At 46.8% G+C, this 23,424-nt stretch overlaps 1 protein-coding gene across 8 annotated transcripts in view; it reads left to right on the top strand.

Moving 5' to 3' along the window:
• TCN2 (transcobalamin 2) overlaps positions 1-14,437 on the top strand; it is a 361,155-nt gene extending 346,718 nt beyond the window's left edge. For 4 of the 8 annotated variants that reach the window (XM_069619162.1, XM_069619163.1, XM_069619159.1 and 1 more), the window contains exons 9-10: positions 10,693-10,808; positions 11,487-14,437. In XM_069619162.1, coding sequence (XP_069475263.1) covers positions 10,693-10,808; positions 11,487-11,554 — 184 coding nt within the window. In that variant the 3' untranslated portion in view covers positions 11,555-14,437. The remainder of the gene's footprint in view (positions 1-10,692; positions 10,809-11,486) is intronic. The other 4 variants (XM_069619158.1, XM_069619161.1, XM_069619160.1 and 1 more) reach the window with 2 other exon arrangements.
• Positions 14,438-23,424: the final 8,987 nt, after the last annotated feature.

Raw genomic sequence — 23,424 nt, 5'->3', positions numbered from 1 at the left:
GCTGCCTTGCCAGAATTAGTCATATCTATATATCCAGATTACAATTTCATATCTGCCGCTATTGTAACAATGTCTACGTGTTGCAATGTCACCACTTTTTTCTTCTTGGGAGACTTCTCCAACTAAGTCTCTGTCCCCAACTTTACCCCCCTCCCCCCCACTCCATTCAGTCATACAATACTTTTGGCCCCCACCCTCATTATCAACCCCAACATGACAATGCTGCCCCGCAATAAACATTCCCTGAACCATGTGGAACTTTCCTGAGGGACTCCGATGCCGCACCCTGGCGCGCCCCAGGCTGGGGCTCACAGCCCGAAACAATAACAATTTAAAGTTCAGTCCGTCAACATCACACTTCGTCCTAATTTTTCTCACCGTGTGGCAGACCGTCGTGTTACTGTGCGCGCTCTGCCAGTTCCAGTCGCTCCCCCCTCCAGTTATGAGTTTGCGTTCTGGTTTGCTATACGGTCTCCCAAGGGTAGTGGAATGGAAGACTCCACGTAGGATATAGCATCCGTGGGATTTTCAAAAAAGTGAGCTCTTCCTCCATGCTGGATTCTAATTTTCGCCGGGAAGATAAGAGCGTAGGGCACATTTCGTATACGCAACTGCCTCTTCACTCCTTCGTATGATCTCCTTTGTGCTTGTACGCTGGCCGAGAAATCCGGATATATGTGGATTTTGCTTTCTTCAAATTGTAGAGTTCCTTTTTCTCTCGATAGCCTAAGTATAGTGTCTCTGTCCTGGTAGTTCAAGAGTCGAGCAATAATGGTTCTAGGGGGAGCTCCTGGTTTGGGGAGTGGCGCCAGTATACGGTGAGCTCTCTCCACCAGAAAATGATCCGAGAAGGCGTCAGCGCCGAGGATTTCTTTCAGTAGTGTTTCAACCTGTCTTTCCATGAGGTCTTTACCAAACTTTTCTGACACCCCGACAATCCGGATATTATTTCTTCGGGATCTTGATTCAAGGTCTTCGCACTTGCTTTGCGTTTTGTGCAATTCGGTCTGGAGATGTGCTATGTCACGACTGTGCTGTAGTATCGTATCTTCACTTGCACTTATCCTGTTTTCCGCCTCAGTCACCCGTGCACTCTCCTTTTCGACACGTGCTTTTATAGATCCAATTGTTGCCACTATGTCATCCAGCTTAACGTTCATAGCCATGAATCCGTTTTCCACTAATGTTGCTAGCCGTTCCATCGGGTCGGCCTCTCGTCCGTCTGGCAGCTGCGGCTCTCCGTTGGTTGCTCCTTGTGTTTGCGCACTGGTGAAAGTATCCATTGGGCCAACTTTCTTCCCGCCGGCCCCTCTCTTCTCGGTGCGGCCCATGTGGCGTGGCACCCGGATGGCGGAGGCCTGTAGTTCCCCCCCGTATGTTGTTTCTTTGCGCACTAGCACGCAGCGGGGGGTGTCCCACTGTGTATGTCCAGAGCGTATTTTAGCACCGTTGCGTGTGTTGAGGCCTCGCGGTTAACGCGCCAGAGGATTTCAGCCCTGAATCTCAGCGTATACTGGTGTTATACTTAGCGCCGCCGCCTCCCCACAGTAGGCCCGAAATCACCGCCGTCACGTCTTCGCAGTACTCCGGGGAGTTATTTGGTGTTTCAGGGCGCCGCTCCAGAGTAGCCCGGGGTGCCGTTCTCTGTGCTGGTGAGGGTAGCGGAGGGGTGATACGAGGCGGCCTAGGACCGGGTCCCGGAGCGTCGTGCAGGGCCTTCTTTGTGGTCACCTTCTCCCGCCGAAACAGCTGCAGGCCCTCCGCAGTTGGGGCCGTCGACCGCGGCGGCGGTGCCGTCGAGCGCCACCCTCCCCCTCTCGCTCGGGGTCCAACCACTTCCAGTGGGGGGCCAGGGAGCAGCCGGGAGCAGTGACCCGGCTCCGCTTACTCCAGGCGGCAGAATGCACCGGTGTCCTCACGGGCGGGCCCGCGTGCTGAGCGGCGCCCCTCCCCCACTCAGGATCTCCGCCCGACCTCCGCGGTTCTTAGGGATGGCTCCGCAGGTCCCCACCAGCCGCCAGTCTTTGCCGTCGGATATGTCCGCACCCCGGCACCGGTTTTTCACAATTTTCAAGCTCCGTGTGCAGTAGGGCTTCAGCTACAAGGGCGTCGTCGAGTTTTCACAATTTAGACGGTTCTGACAGGATTTATTTCGAAAAGGATTTTCTTCGAGCCGGAGCTCCCACACTAGGCGGCCATCTTGAATGTGCGCAACAGCGCCCCCCCCTGTAGATGGGTGTTTTAAATCCATCAACCCAGTGGTTGAGAAATGCAGCTTTCCGCAAAAGTATTAGCGATAATACTTTTGGTGTCCCTTATGGATCCCAAAGGTAGGTGCTACCTCCAAGGAGCCCTGTTGTCTCCCTCGTTCACTGCCCTGGACCAAACAGTTGTGCTGCTTCTGGTTGGTGGATGTTTACAGTGGCTATACAATTTGTAACAGCGCCTCTAATGTTGTAAAATCCACTTACCAGGCAACTGTGGTGCTGTGTTGCCCTTGTGCCATGAAAGTGTGCCTATGCTTGCAAGAACTGGCTTTTAAACCCCCCAGATTAAGTGGTTTGTGGTTACCTTCTATACTTCAGTTTTGCATAAGAGCTGACACTCTGCAATTCGTCAAATACTCAGATTCGGATACTCAGATGTGGAAGCTCTGCACCAGCATTTTTGGGAGTTAAAGTTCACCATATCTGGTTTTCTTGGCTAGTGATCAGTGGGTTAACTGGATACGTTTATTTGTGACTCTTCACTTCTCAGAACTCGCCTATTTTGCTTCACCTCCATCCATCGCAGCCTTCTGTCATCACAGGATGGCTGTCACCACTCCTGAATACTTTGCTCAATGATGCATCCTTGTAGCGGGACTTTTGTATCAATCTCCTGTCTTTGAGCCCTTCAGTGACATATCCAGCTGCTCTTCTTCTGATTCCCATCTGGTCTCCTTGCTAAAGTGACACCATTGCTGGCTCTCGCATCTGCTATCGCTGAGTCTCTTTGAATCTCTGCCCTTCCTCAGGGATCCGTCTGAGCTCAGCTGGGCACCCAGGTCCACTGCTTCAGGACTGGGTTGTATGCTGCAGTCTTTGCTCTCTGTCCACCCCAACTGTGACTGCCCCTGCTGTTGCTATTGCTCCATGTGCTCCACTCTGTAGGCTCGTCACTGAGGCATCTCCAACTGCTTTTCTTCATCAGGATTTTCTGTTGGGGATCCTCTGATGCACCTGTGAAGGTTTGTTCCATTTGTCAGTGGCTGTAGGGCTCCCTTACCGAGCTTGCCCTTCCAGAACTATACTGCCACTAATCCTGCTGATGCTGCCATCATTCACCTCTTAAATCTCCTGTCCTGGGGCTGTGCAAATGCAACTCTTGTGGTGTACTGTCTTTGGAGAGGTCTATGATCCCCCTTAATGTCTTCTTTCGGTCCGAAGCGCATTCAGGGCCAAGTGTGCTGACCCTTTACTTACCTCCGTAAGATAACATCGGTCCATTGTTACCTATGGGTACATTCACTTAAAATTAGGACTTGTGTGAGATGGGGAGTGGGGAAGGGGCAATTGTGTTTCAAAGGCCTGTTTGGTTTATTAAAATTCCAGTTGCAGGTCTTTGATTTATTTGAACATTCTATGCAGCTTGTACATCATTTTATGTATTTGTACTCATTCTGCAAAGTTATTTTAAATGTGTTCTTACCTGTACATTTTGTAAATAAATCCTATGGACAACTTTGTATAGTGGGTCTTCTGTTCAACTCCCAGCTTATAGAAGGGAGAATCTAGTCACCAGTAATTGGTCGACTGGCATGAATAGCAGAATGTTTAATCTGGTCGATGCGTCTACTTGATCGATCAGTTTGATTAGCAGCTACCTTCACCTTGCATGGGAAAAAGAGAGAACAAGTGTGTTGGGGGTAGGGTTGAGAGGGATAGGTGAGAACAAGGTTAGTTGTTGAAAACTGGGTCAAGGTGGAAATTCCAGAGTGAGGGGAAGGGGTTGGCAAGGATGGTTAGTAGGGACCTGTGTGGGTTTGCTGAACAAAGGGTTTAGGCCCCCTCCCCCTCATCACAAGGTGAAGGGGTGCAGGGTTGGGGGAGGTGGAAGAACACTGTAGTGAGAGTGAAGCCCGGGGTGAGTGGAAGGGGTTTGGAAAGGGAATTTGTAGGATGGGTGGCTTGACAGAAATCAGAGGCGGAGGCATTACAAGAAGAGAACAGTAATCCTATTTAGGGTAGGTGGCGGGATAGGAGAGGAGGTTACATTTGTTGAGCAGCTGTATATGCCAACTCATTAGGCAACTGGTCATTGGAATTTAAAAGGGGCTCTAACCTTGAGGGAAGGGGTTAGCTAGGGTCGTGCACTAGAGCCTTTGACCAAAACTGGTCGATTCGACACACAACCCAACTTCATTATATACAGAGGATGGTTTTACATATATACTTTGTGGACCTTCCCTTGTTTGTGTGGTAATCAAAAGTATTTTCTGTACCTTTTAACCAGCTCAATCCTTTTGAAGTTTTGCCTTGACTGCTCATGGCATTCTACCACTGGAGTCAGGAACTCATTAGGTGAACACTCTGTAAACCAAGAAAAGCTATATATATATATATATATATATATATATATATATATATATATATATATATATATATATATATATTCAGTGAAAAAATGTTTTTTTTTAAACTGTACTTATTGGTTTTACAACATAAGCCAACAACACATAACATCCAGAGTGAACAGCCCACAAAAGAAAACAAAAAGGGTTATCCCCCTTCTGCCAGATTTTCAAATCTTGCACCTACATTGCCTCCAGTCTCAGTTCGGATGGCCCAGTATCCTCCGGTTCCACCCACCCTCCACACTCCTGCACAACACAACATTTTAACAGTCAGTAAAGGATCCATGATCGTGTCCTTCCCCCAGCACTGCCCAAAGGCCTCCTATTCTGCCCACATTTTCATTCCAGCGAAGCTGACCTTCCTGACCTATTTAACAGAAATTGAACATATAGTCCCCCAAAATCTGGAGGGCGTTCGTGCTGTGGCAACGTACGGATATAGGCCAATTCAAAGTCATGACAATAAGCAATGTCCTTCAACCATTGCGACTTTTTTGGCACCGGCCCCTTCCACCATGGCATGGCTATCCGTTCTTCGGGCCAGGATCAGTAATAGGCCTTCCAGTTTCCAACCCCACAGTCAAACCACGCAGCGCCAGCAAAAGGTCCATCACCACAATTTCTTTAAATATTGCGGACAGAGTCTCAAACACCTCCCTGCAGAACTGCGCAATCAGAAGGCATCTCCACGCCAAGTGCACAAAATTGGTTCGGGACAGTTAAGGCGTCAGTGCAACCAAATTCAGTGACAAACTTTAGATGAAGTGAGATATGTGCTCTCTCAAAAGACCATGCACCACATTTAGATTGGAAATAACTTTTGTATTTAATGTTAATTTAGACAAATTTTCCCTCTACTTCTGTGGATCATTCCTTTGTGATTACACATGTTTCTGCTTTGTGTGCCTTTTTTCAATTCTGGCCTTTATTTTTCATCCAATTTGCTTTCACATCTTTATACATTAAATTCATGGTATAGATAATTGGGTACTCCCTAGTTTTTGTTGACGGGGGGTCAAATCTGTTGGAAGGGAGAGTCTAAAGGAGAAAATTGTGAGATACAGATTGACTACCCCTCTCTAGAAGTCCTGTATGTAACACAGGTAAGGATGGAGGTTACCCTGTCTCGTTCATTAGCAGGGTTAACACCTTAGTGGGGAAGTTACTGAAGCTGAATGCAATTTTGCAAAACGTAAATCTCTTTAATTATTTTTCATAAAAACACATTAAAAAACATTACAAACATTTTCATCTAGTGATCATCAATCATACCATTCAATCAACATGCTCCTATTATAACAACGGGGTTCTATAACTAAAATCAAATGAGCTGCCAGGATGACTTTCTTCATTCGTATTTGATTTCAGTGTTCATGTGTATATTATTTATACCTTATTCTTTTTATTTCCATTTTTAAGTAGGTAATTAATCACCCTATTTTCTGTTTATAATGGTGTTTCTTAACATTCCAGTTTAATATGGGAAAGTGCCAATCTATGGGCAATTATTAAACTACACAATGTTTACCGATAGTGATCCTCTCACATTCTTAATCACGTTGCATAGTAGCACAAGCTATATTACCTCTTCATTGCGTTGATGTTAACCTACACATTTCTACAGGGGTTTAGGCCCACACAACAGGTGTTGATTCCTCCTACTCAGTCGGGATATAATATAATAAAGTAACCAAAAGGAAGGATTTGTATAGACTCACAACATTCATATGTGTACTATTGAAAGCAACAACAGGTACCTTGATTCTCGCAATCTTCAAAACACTTATAGGTTGTGTGCCCAAAATAGGTTAATATCACATATCATATTTTATTCTTTTATACTCAAAGCATCAATATCATAACATAAATATAAAAAACATATGCACATGTCACAATACAATATACAAAAGCATAGAAATTACCTAAAAAAACAAAATTTGAAACTATCGCAGTGCCAAATTAATTGTCGTAAATGAACACTGAGACCACATTAGCCTGACTTTTATAAGTTTGTCCTCGATGTTTTACATTAACTGGACATTCCTCAGGGGCAGTCATATACGCAAAGCATCAATTACAAAAACGGTTGTTTCTTTTATACTCAAACCATCAATATTATAACAGAAATATAAAAAACATATGCACGTCACAATACAATATACAAAAGCATACAAAATTATATACAAAATGTCTTCCGGGCGAGTTGCAGTACTACCAATCTGACTATTCTATAAAATAAAGAATAAAATATGATATGTGATATTAACCTATTTTGGGTGCACAACCTATAAATGCTTTGATTTGAAGGTTGTGAGAATCAAGGTATCTGTTGTTGCTTTCAGTGGTACACATGTGAATGTTGTGAGTCTATATAAATCCTTCCTTTTGGTTATGTTGAAGTTAACCTATTCATAACCCAGCATATATTATATCATCAGTATATATTCTCTGTTTATATTACCATATGATTTAGATTTCTGGAAAAAATCCTTTTGGGTTATTCAGTGGCCTTGCCTGTTGTCACTGCAAGCGGTAGAAGTCATAATTACATTAGTTGTGGTGAATTTCTTATGGTTTGCTGTTGCCTAGGAAATAGATAGACTTTCGTCATTGTTGCTAACTTGGTTGCCCTCTTTTATAATAGTAGAACTCTCATTTAGCTTTAGAAATGTGTACCTAAATTGTCTTGTTTGGTCATGATATGTGCCAATGACACTTTTTTGTGCTCACAAAAATGAGGCAGCTCGATGTCCTTATTTAGACCTTTGTCAAGTGTTTGAAATCTGCATATTAGCTTTGCCTCAGCTTGTCTAAGGCTCAGCTCTCTGTTACCTCCTCTCTTGCCAAGTGTGACCCTTTGTAGAGCAATATATCTAATATGTTTCTTGTTATCAATTTGGTGTCTCAGTTGCCAGTGTTGGGCTATGGAACTGTTGGATCTTGACTACCAATAGTCGATAGATATTCCCTTATCCTTATCCTTGTCCTTTATTCCCTGATGGTGCTCCGTACATAGATTCACTTACATACACAGATTATGCCATATATAACCCATTTTGTCCTGTAATTAATATCATCCATGATTTTGATTCTGGTTATGTTCTTGTCTGTAAATATATTTGTGCTTTCATGCGCGTATCTTGTGCTTTTATGTAGAATTTCCTTTCCATTTTCAATTCTAATTCTTAAATTTGTTTTAAACCGGGGAACCTATGCCTGTAACAACAGCCTGAAAACATGAATCACTTCGGCCCAATTGTCAATACAATTATTGATATGAAATTCACTGGCAGTGTAACAGGACGGCTTTCAAAAGGTAAACCTCATATGCAAGGAGCAGATACAATCATCTCCACACACGGCCAGCCTGCAAAAAGATCAGACATTTCACCAAATCAAAATCCTTAATATCTCACTTGTGTCCATACAATAGATGTCTGTTACCCAAACGATGTCACGATTATCCACAAGGGGAGACGAAAATCACTCCAGGGCTATCACAAGTGCCGTTCTTGTTTTCCTAGATCGGTAGTACTGCAACTCGCCCGGAAGACATTTTGTATATAATTTTGTATGCTTTTGTATATTGTATTGTGACGTGCATATGTTTTTTATATTTCTGTTATAATATTGATGGATTGAGTATAAAAGAAACAACCGTTTTTGTTATTGATGCTTTGAGTATAAAAGAAACGACCTATAAAAGTAAAACTATTCTATAAAAGAAAGAATAAAATATGATATGTGATATTAACCTATTTTGGGTGCACAACCTATAAATGTTTTGATTTGAAGGTTGTGAGAATCAAGGTATCTGTTGTTGCTTTCAGTGGTACACATGTGAATGTTGTGAGTCTATATAAATCCTTCCTTTTGGTTATGTTGAAGTTAACCTATTCATAACCCAGCATATATTATATCATCAGTATATATTCTCTGTTTATATTACCATATGATTTAGATTTCTGGAAAAAATCCTTTTGGGTTATTCAGTGACCTTGCCTGTTGTCACTGCAAGCGGTAGAAGTCATAATTACATTAGTTGTGGTGAATTTCTTATGGTTTGCTGTTGCCTAGGAAATAGATAGACTTTCGTCATTGTTGCTAACTTGGTTGCCCTCTTTTATAATAGTAGAACTCTCATTTAGCTTTAGAAATGTGCACCTAAATTGTCTTGTTTGGTCATGGTATGTGCCAATGACACTTTTGTGTGCTCACACAAATGAGGCAGCTCGTTGTCCTTATTTAGACCTTTGTCAAGTGTTTGAAATCTGCATATTAGCTTTGCCTCAGCTTGTCTAAGGCTCAGGTCTCTGTTACCTCCTCTCTTGCCAAGTGTGACCCTTTGTAGAGCAATATATCTAATATGTTTCTTGTTATCAATTTGGTGTCTCAGTTGCCAGTGTTGGTCTATGGAACTGTTGGATCTTGACTACCAATAGTCGATAGATATTCCCTTATCCTTGTCCTTAACTCCCTGATGGTGCTCCCTACATAGATTCACTTAAATACACAGATTATGCCATATATAACCCATTTTGTCCTGTAATTAATATCATCCATGATTTTGATTCTGGTTATGTTCTTGTCTGTAAATATATTTGTGCTTTCATGCGCATATCTGCAAAGCATACAGGTTCCACACTTTCTGAAACCCTTTGTACCAGGTTGTACCATGTTCTTGCTGCTTTCTCTTGATCGTCTTGTAACAAAGATGGGCTCAAGCTATTTTTCAATGTGTTCGCTTTTCTGTGAATAATTCTCGGTTTGTCTTCTACATACTTACATATATGTGAATCTAATTTAAGTAAGTGCCAGTTCTTGCATAAGATCTTATGTATTTCATAATGATTACAGCAGTATCTAGTAAGAAATATCACTTTGTCGTGGCACTTGTTCTCCATCTTGTCTTTTTGAATTAGTGTTTGTTCACATGATAACTTTCTCGCCTTCTCTTGGGCATTAGTGATATTCTTTAATGAGTATCCTCTTTGTCGAAATCTTTTTCATTCTTGTCACATCCTTTGTCAAACATCCCAGAGTCTTGACAGTTCCGTCGTGCTCTAATGAACTCTCCAGCAGCAATGTTTCTTATTGTTGTATCATGATGATAACTTGTCGAATGAAGTGTAGAGTTGGCTTCCGTTTCCTTTCGATAAGTGTATGTTTGCAGATGGTCTTCAACTACATGTATTGTTAAGTCTAGGAAGTTGATATCAGTCTCGCTACTTTTCCCTATAAGTTAAATTTCAAAGTTGTTGGCATTAATTAGTTACGTAAACTCATCAGGTTCTTGCGTTGATCCCTTCCAAATTAAAAGCACATCATAGATGTACCTTGTCCATGACACCACTTTCTCAGAGAATACCATATCTGTGTATACTACAGAATCCTCAAATATGCCCGTAAATAGATTTGCTAGGGCGGGCGCGTACTTGGTGCCCATCGATACCCCGTTTGTTTGCTGGAAAATGTATCATTGGAAAGGAATATGTTATAGTCCAGTGTCGCCTGCAACATTTCCTTCAGCATTCCCACTTGGTGATAGTATGATGCTGATTCGTCCATAAACACATATTCAATTGTTACTCTCAAAAACGCGACACAGAAGTATGTAACATTGAAAATCGAGTTGCTGGGCATAAGAGGTTGATATACAAAAAAGAAAAACCATTGCACCTTCAACATTTTTGTTGAAGTGACATGAAGGTGCTGATTTAATGCAGGAATACCCCTGAAATTCAGCACGTTTTTGAAGCTACGCCACCTTTGCTATGACACCCATTGTGCAGCCCCTAAGCACACTGATGACATCGCAAATGACAACTGCACATCTGTTACTCACAAACCTTTGCTTCAAAGCAGCATCCTGATGTCTACTACCAGATGGGAAAAGGAGTACTTCTTTTTCAAAAGTGGTTCTTTACTTGCACTGTTGAATAGATTACCCATGTTTGATTTAATCCTGAAAAACGGCCCTACTCTTTTACCAACACGTTAGGCTCTGCCCAAGGGGAGAACTCTATTTAGAGGCTTGTACATTGTTTTTTATGTGACTATCTTTTTTACTCTTCTAGATTTGAGACTAAAGAAACATTGTCTGGTCCATATTTAACCACTGTGATGGGGATGAAGCACTCAGAAGGGACCTATTGGCAGCTTGTCAAGGAACCAAGCATACCACTAATCAAAGGTAGGTTTTGGGGAAATCTACATGCCTCATAGAAGACCAAAACAAGTTGGATGTTTGGCCAACAGTGACATCTATTAATTATTGTGTACTGATTTTCCAGATCCTAATTAACCCTTGCTTCTCTTGGCTGCAGTTATTAAACTGGAGACATTATGCAAGAGGAGGTCCAGAAAGGCACATGTATTGCTTTGGGTCAAATCTGTCCAGGTTCATTGCAACTGTGCATTGTGAATCATTACTTGTTTGCATGAAACAATGACTGTCAATGTTGAAAGGATGCCTATGTCTTCCCACAATATGTACAAACGTGGGATACTTGAAATATCAATCCTTTAAGATTCTGGCATATGGGATCTGGTAGAACTAGAATAATAACCATCCATTTTGTGCCCTAGGCCAGTCACACCTGCTCCATACACCCCATCCTTTCTCAAAGGCAGACTGATGAGCAATATATGTCCAGTAACATTAGAACAACCGAAAGTGACCTATTTACCCTACCTCTTTCTAAAGAAGAGGTCAAATAGCATCACTATGCACCATCTACCAGACCAGATGAAGATATTGATTGCTTGCAACATGTATATTTTGTCGTCTACAATGTTCTACCCTCACAAATAAAGTGCTATGCCACAAATACTTTGACTCACTGGTATTGTGTGTTGTATTTTATTCCAGGTATTGCTGACTACAAACCAGAAGATGGCGAGGCCTTCATTCTGAGATTGACCAGGAGTAGGGCTTGAGCATGGCCCTAATTTTTTACAGATAAATCCCTCATCCCTGCTTTCTTGAAGCCTACTTTCTGGAACGATGGACGTCTTTGATATATGCCACAGTTTAGAAGCTGCAACAAGATATTTGCTCCGCCAGAAGGGCAAGGATTTGCTTGATGGCAAAGATTTCGGCTTTTGGGCATGAATGAGTGTTATCTATTTTGTTGCCCTTACCACAGGACACAGACTGTATTTCATGTGGAAGATATTGGGCACAGCAGATTATAGAGATGCCAGTTGTAAATTCAGAACATGGAATACTGTTGAGAACAGACGTGTATAATGCGGAACACAGCTGTGTATTTCCCCCTTACATTAAACTCCCATTTGTATTGCACACCGAGACCCTTTCAGCCTGTCACCAAAAAGCTTTATTCCTTCATAACAATCCACAGTAGAAGGGACTGGTGTCCTTATGACTGTTGTCTCAATATTGTGAAACTTAATGTTGGAATATATTAGGTTTTGATGCTGTTGGGCGCAAACTTTATACAGTCAATTCTAACAGAACACAGGTTGATGGAACAATATTGTATGTTTCTTTGTTCCCTTCACCATTAAACCTACTGCGGCGCTTCCCAGTACAATACTGCTATTTCAGCCCATAAATGTGACCTACGTTTATCACAGAACCATATCTCAGCACCTCTTCATTTATTGTCTCCATGCCATTTAGAGTTTTTTTTAACCACAAGAATATAAGTAGGTGTTTTCAAATGCAGAAAGTATTTGGGTGTGGCTTATGGGGAGTTTCAGATACAGCCTATACCTGCATTTGTGGAAGACTGTTACAGTCAACCTAGATTCCTTTAATGTTAATGCCTTGTGATCAATAACCATGTGAAATCTAAACCTAATGTGCACATCTTGAGCAGAAGTACAGGTTTGCCCATGTAACTAATGTAGAATTATGTATTGTGCTCAGGCAGGAGGCTCGCACTTGTGGCCTGCCACATCAGTCTATTCTTTCCACGACTCCTGGTGCACGCCAGCTCCTAGTTTTTGTCTGGATGTGGCACAATAAACCTCGATTTGTCTGGCCCAAGTCTGCTGCATGGCTGACCGTTTAGGTGGGGAGTGTAAAGGGTGGCCTGACAAACTAAACACAAAATTCCCAAATATTGATTGACAGTTTCACAACTATAACCTGGGAACTGCACCCATATTGCAGGATATGCACTTGATGCCTTCTTTTTTCGGCTCATTCTGACATGCCCTACCTTGTTTCTTGGTCACATTACTTGGCGCCACAAATTCAGATCTTTTCCCCCTTGTCTGAAAAAAGAGCAGAGACAGGTGGCATGGGCATCTAAGGAAACCGGCATTAACATGTTCTTATGTGGACAATTTGAGGACCTCAGTTTTTCTTTGGGATTGCAATAATTGTATTACCCAGAAATTACCAGATGTACCCTTTCAACCAGGCTGGCTAAGGCCAATGCCCCTCCCTGTTCACTAGAGAGAATATGGCGCTGAGTTGGTGCCCCTGCAGATAAACTGCCATTTGCAAGCCAGCTCCAATGCAACTTGTCATTGATTGAGCTGATGAGGAGACTTATTTCACACGGTGGGTGCTGGAAGCCGAGTTGTGGCAAAAAGAGCTGGTCTGCATTTTGTACATGCGAACAATGGGAGAAATATTGTAACAGAACGAGCAAAAGCTAAAATAGCTTGTTGTATTGGTTGTTGCCCGCTTAGGAGGACCTCCATCACATCATTTTAGCTGCCTGTATCACTTCAGAGGATAATAACCATTTGCACATCGCTCCTCTCCCCTGCCCCCAATGGAAGCAGTCCAGCCATAATTCCAGCCAGTTCTCCTCTGAGCACCAATAGCAATCCGAGATATGTGTTTCTGCCTCTTTGTGTGTCGCAAGGAGAGGTATAGGATCGGAGTGATATGGAAATTAATATTCTCCCCTAGCATGGCACAGAGAGATACAACATGAATGAGGCAATCCTGATTGAATTGCAAATCACAGAACAAACTATTTGACCTTTGCTTGATCTTAGTAGAACATATTTCTACTTTCTGGCAAATGTTTCAAACACACGAAGGAGTCTGAGCTTTTAGACTTTGTGCTTCTACCTTCAGACAGCCTTTGTGATGATTTCTCCCAATTCTGCACCAAGAAAGCTCCGACTGCACATGTGCACAAAGTCTAGCATGCCTTCTCTGGTTTCTGTTGCTTCTTAGCTTGTGAAGACCATCAATGATAGCCATGCCCATCATATCCAGACGTGCCATCTCTCAGCTTGAGGTGTGACTTGGTCATGGCCAGCAAATGACCAGGCTCTCTGTGCAGTCCTTGCCTCTCTTTGATGTGTGAAACGCTTTTGGGTACAATTTGGTCTGCTTCATTCTTTTTTTTAATGCCACAAACCTCTTGGAGAAGTAAGTGAAGTGATGGAACAATTTCTTTAGTTTTGGCATGTCAATCAAATGCTAGACCCGGTACACGCTTTCTTTTTTACCACACAGAGGCACAGTATCTTCCTGGTAGTCAAACTCAGGATGCAAATGCAAATGTCCAGGATACACACTCGGTATACAAATGCAAAGCCCTAGAGAAACAAACCAAGTGTTTATGGTGAAAGCAGACAGTCCTTAAATGCACTCCAGATACAGAATGATTTAGCTGGGGTAGTTACTTTAACCAATGTTTGATCCTCACTGTTTAAACAATTCACGTAATAGTAAAGATGTGTATTCATTACAAACCCAGAAATGTATCAACCGAAGAACTGCTAACCTAATAATAAATTAATATTCAATCACTTTCAGCAAGTTTAAAATCGTGTATGCAAACAAAGGTTAAATAATTGGAATAAAACATAAGTGTGAAAATAAAATGAGTTTTTTTAATGAAGTGTACATATTAATTTATAATGTATATATTGCACATGTGTTCAAGTAAGATAAAGATTTGTTTTAGTGTGGTCTAACAATGAACAGAAACAAAATCAGGGTACAAAAAAGAAAACTGAAATAGACAACTTGAAAAAAGATAAATTGGGTTAAGGTGACAATGACTAAATGGCTACTGGCTACGGCCATCACAGAAACATAATTTCTCCTTACGTGATAAGCTCATGAGCTATGCATGAATACTCCTTTAAATTTCTCCACTCATATGTAACCACCCATCGCTATCTAACTCGCCTCTGCCTCCACGTGGAACTCTTGGGACAGAAGCTATGTTACATTAGTAGGTTTCACTTTATATTAATTGAGATTATTATTTGCGCCACAGGAAGGAAGTTGTGCTATTCCCTCTCTAGAGGACCCTCCAAAAATACCTTTACCGTGGGTAAGCATGAGGAACTGTGTGCCTGAAGTCAGAACTCTGTTTTTAAAAAGACTGTAAGGGCAACCTTTCCAAATAGCTGGCAGGTATTGTAGCTGTGGACATGTGCCTAGAGCATACCCCCCTTTTTGGGTTTTTGACAAAAGATGGAGGAATTGGCCTATTTCTATAAAGAGACACTTTTTTTGCAGCGTTCCTCTGTTTTAGATGCACATGCTGCGCATGCCAACTGGTGGTTGGTGCGAAACTGTACAACGTGTTTGCCTCATTCATTTTGAAGTGGTTGATGAGCTTTTATGTCTGTATGAATGGCCTGTGCTCCTCCCACAATGTTCCCTCTCGACTTTTCCACCATAGGCTTCAATCACAGAAGGGGAAAAAAACATTTCCAAGGAAAGTTTCCAAACATTGCACATATCTGCCTTGTTGGGTGGCCCAGGGTTAGGCGAAGTCCCAGACCCCACTCTGGTGCCTCACATCAAATAACGAGGTGCACGCAGTCTTGTGGTAAGGTAATGTCCAGTCCCAATTTGAGAAACGGACCTTAGCAACGCTCAGGCTGCTCCTTTTCATCAGACTTTGAGCACGTTATGTTCACATCCATGCATACACCATGTTCCACTCAAATCGCCAGTGTGAAGGCACTATCTGGCTGTAGCAGGGGCGGGATGGTGCCTGGAATGGGGGAGCTAATGTCAGAAACAAGGACTTGACAAGCTCTGGTGTGGGGAAAGGACAAGGGCGCCTTTCCTGTAATGAAAGGTTGTCAGTGAAAGTAGCTATTTCCCATTAGAAAATTAATCATGGGGCCCAGTTGTCCGGATAAGATTGTTAAATGGGTGGTATTCTAGTAAAATGATTTTTTAAGGACTAAAACAGTTATTCCCATTCCCAATGGGAGTATTTCATAAGCGAGTGAAAGTTTTAACCGTAAAACAGAAACGTTTTGCAATCTTTCTTTGAACCAAGTTATTCATGGACTTTAAAAGATGCCGTTTTACCCCTTCAGATGAAGCATTAATATTAGCAGTGCTTTCCCTGTGGTGAAGTGTGTGGATGAAAGCAGGGGGACAGGGTGCCCATTTCCTATTTTCGTTGGCAATATTTATACCCATTTTTTATTTTTTGGGGGTATTTGCTATATTTAGGGAGTAAAATACACCCCTTATCCGCAGGGCTGGATGTGAGTTTAAAAGCCTGGACACCCACCTAGAGACAATGGGCCTCATTCCGAGGCTGGAGGTAAGGGTTAACGGTCACCGTTAATGGCAACGGTGACCGTTAACACTTACCACCATATTCCGAATTCCCTTTTGCGGGTTGGCATTTAACGCCTGCTTTTAGCAGGCGTTAAAAATCCAACCCGCAAAGGGACCTTGGAGTAAATTACGGCACCGTAATTTACGGTGCCGTAATTTACTCCTTCCCCATTCCCATTGAGCCCTATGGGGGCAGGAATGGGGATGGGGAACCGGTATGGTGAATGGGGACTTACCGGTCCCTCCAACCTTGGAATGGACCGGTAATTACTCCATTCACCATACCGGATATCCATGGAATAAATAGCTCCATGGTTGCTTACCATGGTGCTCTTTACTCCATGGATAGCTCCAGCCTCGGAATGAGGCCCAATGTAACATCTCTGTGAACTCCCCTACTTCAACACATTTCAAAAGAACATAATAAAACAATAATCTACTACTCCTTTGCATTTATGTATCACAAAAGTAAACCTGCAGTTCAACCAAACTAGTTTTTCATATAAGCAGTCATCAACTTGGGATGGTAGCGTGCAGCTTTGAGAAGCGTATTATTTAGATTCCGCGCTTTGTTTTCTGGAATGGTAACCTGTGTGCTGCGCAGGGTGTGGATCTTTGCGATGCAGATATACGTGTGCTACCAAAATCAACAGTGACGGAATAACGATGGCATCCCAAATTGAACCCTGTTGTCACACACCTAAATGTAACATCACCCCCTCCTCCTTTTGCTGGTCTAGAGGAGAATGTATCCCAGATGCTAAATAATCCTGGTGTTGCGCTGCTTGCCAGGAAGAAGACTTTACCTTTACTTTATTATATTTAAATAGCGCAACCATGGACCCTAAGGCATTAGGGCGCACAACAAGACAGACGACAAAAAACACAAAAATGGAAGAGAAAGCCAAAGTCGGAGCACAGAACTAGTCAGTTAAGGGAGCAAAGCAGCATCAGGTCACGTTACGAAAACAGGCAAGTTTTCAGTTTAAAAAAAAAAAGATTCTGAGAAGTCAGACCGTGCAACTCCAGAGGGAGCAAGTTCCAGGCCTTCGGGGCTACAGCGTAGAAGGCTCAATTTTCAACCATATTAAATCTACATCTGGGCATAGCCAACAGATTCGGGTTATTAGATCGAAGGGATCTGCTATTAACCTTTTTTTAAGGATGAGGTTTTGCAAGTACAGGGGGAGAAGGCCGGATCTGCATTTAAAAACTGATGACCAAAAGGCAGAAGCGAATTTGTGCATCCACCGGGAGACAATGCAGAGCCTGCCTTGCAGCTGAAACATGGTCCCGGCGAGAGAGTCCAACGACCGCTCAGACTGCTCCATTCTGAACAACTTGGAGTCTGTTAATGTCTGTTTTACAGAGGCCCACCAGTGTGCTACTACAATAGTCTATCTTTGAGTAGATGACAGCTCTTGCTATGGTTTCGGAGTTATCCTGGGAGATAAATGGTCTCAGGTGTGCCAGCAGCTTCACATAGCAGACAGCTACCGAGACAAGACTGCCCACGTGTGCCCTCATATGCAATAGTTGGTCAAGAGTCACCCGATATATTTTTACTTTCGCCTGAGCGGATAATTTCACATCACCAAGCATAAAGCCGCAATAGTTAGGGTCCCACTTCGCCAACATCGATGAGGTGCCCACAATCATCAGCTTGGTTTTACCACTGTTGAGGGCAGGATTGTTACTGACCATCCATTTCTCTATCAGAGAGTAAACTCTGTTGAGTTCACCTTCGTCTATGGGATGAGAACTGGTCATCGAGATGGCACATTGAGTGTCATCCGCATAGTTGGAAAATATGACCTCAATTTTGACCCAATGCAGATACGAGCATTGAACCAGGAAAGCACAGAACCTGCCACCTGTTTATTTGAAGAATACCCAGGGCCCCTTGCCAGTTTAACTCAAAATAAACACACAATGTCTGGTAATGGTACTTCTCCAGCATGGGGTCTGGCATGGATTCACATGCTCATGAATATTCCCCGTCGTCAGGCTGGGAATCCTCGGTAAAGAAAAAACCAGTATCAGTTTCGTTTCTGATCTGTCTTTCGTAGTAATAACCAATCACTGGTCTCTGCGTCATACTGACCACAGCCAATGACTGCCCTCTACCTAAGCACCGCCTCTGGCAGCCATCTTCAGATTTTTACCGCACGTTCATGTGTTGGGATCCTCGTGCTATTGCTCTCGAGCGTTAGTGCTATTTTTTCGCGCTTTTTCACAAAAACTTCGATTCTTTCGGTCAAAAGAGCCTCAAGCTCCACCGATCCTACATCCGATCAACGGGGACCCGTGTCGGATTCATCTGTGCCCCTCAAGGGTGAAGATTTCGTCGAGCTACGCTTCGGAGGACTCCAGAAGCTTCTCAGGCCCGGTCTCGGAGATGGCCCAGGAGAAGGGAAGCTCGACGCCCGGAAAGCTGTTCAGGGCCTGCCCTGGATGCCAGCTGCAGAACGTCTTCAAGGAGGACGAACACTCTTTCTGCCTTTACTGCCTTCATGGGGACAAGACGCACGTGGAGAAGGACTGTGCGTTTTGCGGCAACATGTCGGAACGGACCATGAAGGACCGCCATCAACGTCTCGCCAGCTGGCTGGAGGGTAAGAGCCCGTCTGGCGAGAAGAAGAAGAAATCTGAGCGGCCTTCTAAGACCTTTGAGGGCGCCCCGGCGACGGGGGCCCAACATAAGGCCAAGCACCGCGAGTCCGCTGGCACCGGGAGCGCCGAACGGTCGGGCTCTACGGGCGCCAGGCAGGGCGCACCCTCCCCGGCACCATCAACCACGAGCCAACGCTCTGGGTCGGGTAAGAGGAAGGCCGAGCACCCGGCGAAGCTCCTGGAGAGACCCCGGTCGAGCTCTAAGGCAGAGGAGGAGCGTGGCAGTGCCCCCTCCCTCAAGGATAAGGCGGTGAGCGCACCTAAGGTGGTGAAGGCCTTGATCCATTCGACCAAGCCCTCTATCGAAACGGTCGCGGCGGCCCTGGCCCAGCCTGTGGAGGCTGCACCAGTGGTGGCGGCCTCGGGGCCCAGAATCTCCCTGCCTCCTCGGAGGGAGTCTTCTTTCGTGCCCATCGATAGGACCCCCGTGAAACCCTCCGTGGGGAAGAAGGGGGGGCAGGGCGTCGGCGTAGATTCGGCCTCAACCTCAGAAGAGGAACTGATCGAGGTCTTAAGCCACGGCCTAGGCGTGGAACAAGACCAGCCCGTCGGAATGGGCCCCGACGCAGGTGACGACGACGACATCGTCGAGGATACCGACGGGGCCCCTGCTCGCCCGTCGGATTCCCCTCTGCCAGCGCCGCAAGACAACTCAGCGGCCATTTTGTTGGCTATACAGTCCTTATGCTCCGAGATAAGGACGAGACTACCGTTACCGACAGAGGAACCTCTCCCGTCGGGGGATCCAGAACCGGGACCTTCTGGTGTTCCCCCTACCAAGAAAAGAAGGATTCATCCACCGCCTCCTTTTCAACCGTCGCGCCCCGTCCAGCCCTCCTCCCCGTCCACCCGAGGGGATGATACGGGGACTGACACGGCAGCGACGGGTACGGACGACGAGGCATACGACGAGGATTTTCCGTCGTCGCCTCCCACCAGGGCTTCTCCGCCCGACGAGATTGGATCGTTCCACTCAATGATCGCCAGGGCATCCGAGCTTTTCCAACTCTGCCCTGAGGAGAAGAAAAAGGAAGGCTTCCTTTACCAACGGCGCGAGACCAAGAGGAAGACGGTCCTCGCAGTGCCTCTGTTGGACGACATTTGGGATGAGGGCCTTTCCCTCCTCAAGAACCCTTCCACGACGCCAGCGAAAAGAGACCGGTACGAGAAAAAGTACCGGGTCCCGGACTCAGCCCCCCTATGCCTCCGGGCGCAGCCTACCCCGGACTCCGTCGTCTCCGCGGCAGCCAGGAAGAAAGCGGGGGGGGGTGCGGCCTCCACGTCGACTTCCCCGCCGGACGGCGAGGGAAAGAAATTGGATGCCATGGGGCGCAGAGTCATCTCGTCGGCGGCGACGACGATTAAAGCGGCCAACGCCTTGGCTATCGTGGCCCGCTACGACAGGGAACTCTGGTACAAGATAGCTCCCCTGCTGGATTTTCTGCCGGACGACAAGAGGGCGGAGGCCCTTGAGATCCTGCAGGAAGGTGAGGTGGCCTCGGACCACGCCATCACCGTGGCGACGGACATCGCCGACACTGGGTTCCGCCAGATGGGCAACGGCGTTTGCCTTCGACGTCGCGGATGGCTCAAGGCTACGGACTTTCGGCAGGACGTCCAGACCAGGGTCCTGGACATGCCCTTCGACGGGAACAACCTGTTTGGGAAGACAGTGGACGATTCCCTTCAGGCCATCAAGGCGGATACTGAGACGGCCCGGGCCCTTGGAGTACTGCAGCAACGGCGGACGCCCTTTCGGAGCGGCGGAGGCAAGGGCGCCTCCAAAGGTTCCGGCGGCGGTTTCGCTTCCTACCGTCAAGCGGCCCGCTCGTCGTCGCAAGAGGCCTACAGAGGACGAGGCAAGTCTGGCGGACCCCGCCGTCGTCGCCAAGGAGGCCAAGGCGGCAAGGCCGCGTCCAAGCAGGATTGAACCGGCCGTGGGGTCGGGCCCCCACCGAAGCACCCCGGTGGGAGGCCGGCTGGCGGGCTTCGTCAGCGTGTGGGAGTCCATCTCCACCGACCGTTGGGTGCTGGACGCCCTGGCCCGGGGCCACGCGCTCGAGTTTCAAAGAAGGTGCCCGCGCGTCCCCCCCGTGGCCAGGAAAGAACTTCACGTCCCTCAACTTCTCCTGGAGGTAAAGGCGATGCTCAGAAAGGGCGCCATCGAACTCGTCCCAAAGAGGCTTCGGGGCTCCGGAGTCTACTCGCGTTACTTCCTCGTGAAGAAGAAGACGGGAGGATGGCGCCCCATCCTGGACCTGCGACGCCTGAACAAGTTCATCAAGGCGCAGAAGTTCCGGATGGTCACCCTCCAGCACGTCCTGGGTCAGCTGGAGGAAGGAGACTTCCTATCGTCGTTGGATTTGGAGGATGCCTACTTCCACATTCCCATCCTAAAGGGGCACCGAAAATTCCTCAGATTCGTGGTCCAAGGGCGTCATTACCAGTTCAAAGCCCTTCCCTTCGGACTGCGGTCGGCACCCAGGGTTTTCACCAAGTGCCTCGCACCGGTGGCGGCGCAGCTGCGCCGCGAGGGGATTCACGTCTACCCCTACCTGGACGACTGGCTCATCCGCGCCAAGACGAGGGAGCTCGCCGTGGTCCACACGGCAAGGACCGTCCAACTCCTCACGGACCTGGGATTCTCCGTGAACTACGCCAAATCCCACCTGGTGCCCGCGCAAGTCGCACTGTTTCTGGGAGCGAGGCTCGACACAGTGTCCCTTCTGGCCTCCCCGTCGGAGGAGAGGACCAGGACCATCCTGGGCAAGGTGCAACGGATGTTGGTGGCCGACGCGGCCAAGGTGAGGTCCATCAAGTCCCTCCTCGGGATGATGTCTTCCTGCATCTACCTCATTCCCATGTGCAGGCTCCGGATGCGCCCGTTGCAAGAGTTCCTGGATGCGCGCTGGATCCAGACGACGGGCAGCTTCGAGGAAAGGATCAAGCTCGACGAGAGTTTCCGACGAGCGATACGGTGGTGGGGCACCCGCGCGCATCTGACGGCGGGCATGGACTTCCAGACCCCAGCCCACCAGGTGACTGTGACCACGGATGCCTCCCTAGAAGGGTGGGGAGCGCACACCGAAAACCTGCACGCGAGGGGACTCTGGCTCCCGACGGAGAAGTCCCTGCATATCAACGTCCTGGAGCTCCGTGCAGTGTTTTGGGCCCTCAGGTCCTTCCTTCCGTCCCTCAAGGGCAAGGTGGTGAGGATCTTCACCGACAACACCACCACCATGTTTTACATCAGGAAACAGGGCGGAACCAGGTCCCCAGCGCTGTCCAAGGAGGCGCAGGACCTGTGGCATTGGGCCGTCGCCCAAGGGATTCTTCTGGTGCCGTTTCATCTGGCAGGGATAAAAAACACCATCGCCGACTCACTCAGCAGGGAGCTGCGCTCGTGCCACGAGTGGGAACTACGGCAGGATCTGGTGGATCGCCTCTTCCGACGGTGGGGCACACCCCAGATCGACCTGTTCGCGACGGCGACGAACACCAAGTGCCGGAGGTTCGCCAGCAGGTTTCCCCAGACGAGGAGCATGGGCGATGCTTTCTCGTTCCCCTGGGAGGGCCTGTTCCTCTACGCGTTCCCTCCCTTGCCTCTGCTAATCCGGCTCGTCAACCAGCTCAAGAGGTCACGGTGCAGGATGATCCTCGTCGCACCTGCGTGGCCGAGGCAGATATGGTTCCCGGACCTTCTGGACTTGTCGGCGTCCCCGCCAATCAAGCTGCCGGCGGACGCGGATCTACTCTCCAGGGAAGGAGGCGCCATCCTCCACCACGACCCGAAGTCGCTGAACTTGCAGGCCTGGCTCCTGCAGCGCTAGAGTTTGGAGGATACGACATACCGGCCGATTGCAGAGAGGTTCTTGCAAAGGCCAGGGCGTCCTCGACTCTTAAATGCTACGGACACAAATGGAAGAGGTTTTCTGTCTGGTGCCACGCACAGAAGATTAACCCTCTACGGATTACGGCTCCCCAAGTGCTGCCGTACCTGCTGACGCTGGCCAAAGCTGGTCTGGCACACGCGTCCATCAAGATTCATCTTGCTGCGATCTCCCGATACACCAGAACCACGGGCCGGACGTCCTTGTGGTCTCATCGTCTGGTGAAAGAGTTCATGAAGGGACTGTTCAGATCGTTCCCGCCGGTGAAGGCTCCGGCCCCGGCGTGGGAGCTCAACGTGGTGCTGACCAAACTTATGGGACCTCCGTTCGAGCCTCTGCACTCGGCCCCGTTGAAGTTTCTATCGTGGAAAACAGCTTTTCTCGTGGCCATCACCTCCGCACGACGAGTGGGAGAGATCCAGGCCCTTTCCTGCAAGGCCCCGTACTTGACTTTCCACGACACGAGGGTAGTGCTCAGGACGCACCCCTCCTTCATGCCCAAGGTACCGTCGGACTTTCATCTCAACGAACCCTTGGTGTTACCTGTGTTCTTCCCGTCGCCTTCGTCGCCGGCTGAGAGGACTTTGCACTCGCTGGATGTAGCTAGAGCGCTGAAGTTCTACGTGGACCGCACGAAAGGTTTTCGGAAGACGTCACAACTCTTTGTGAACTTTGGACCTGTCAATCAGGGGAAGGCTCTCTCGAAGGCT

The sequence above is a fragment of the Ambystoma mexicanum genome, chromosome 10 (genome assembly GCF_040938575.1).
Source record: "Ambystoma mexicanum isolate Mex_15411 chromosome 10, UKY_AmexF1_1, whole genome shotgun sequence".
Taxonomy (NCBI): Eukaryota; Metazoa; Chordata; class Amphibia; order Caudata; family Ambystomatidae; genus Ambystoma; species Ambystoma mexicanum.
The sequence above is the reverse complement of the archived record's forward strand: the minus strand, read 5'-3'. Positions and strand labels throughout refer to the sequence as shown.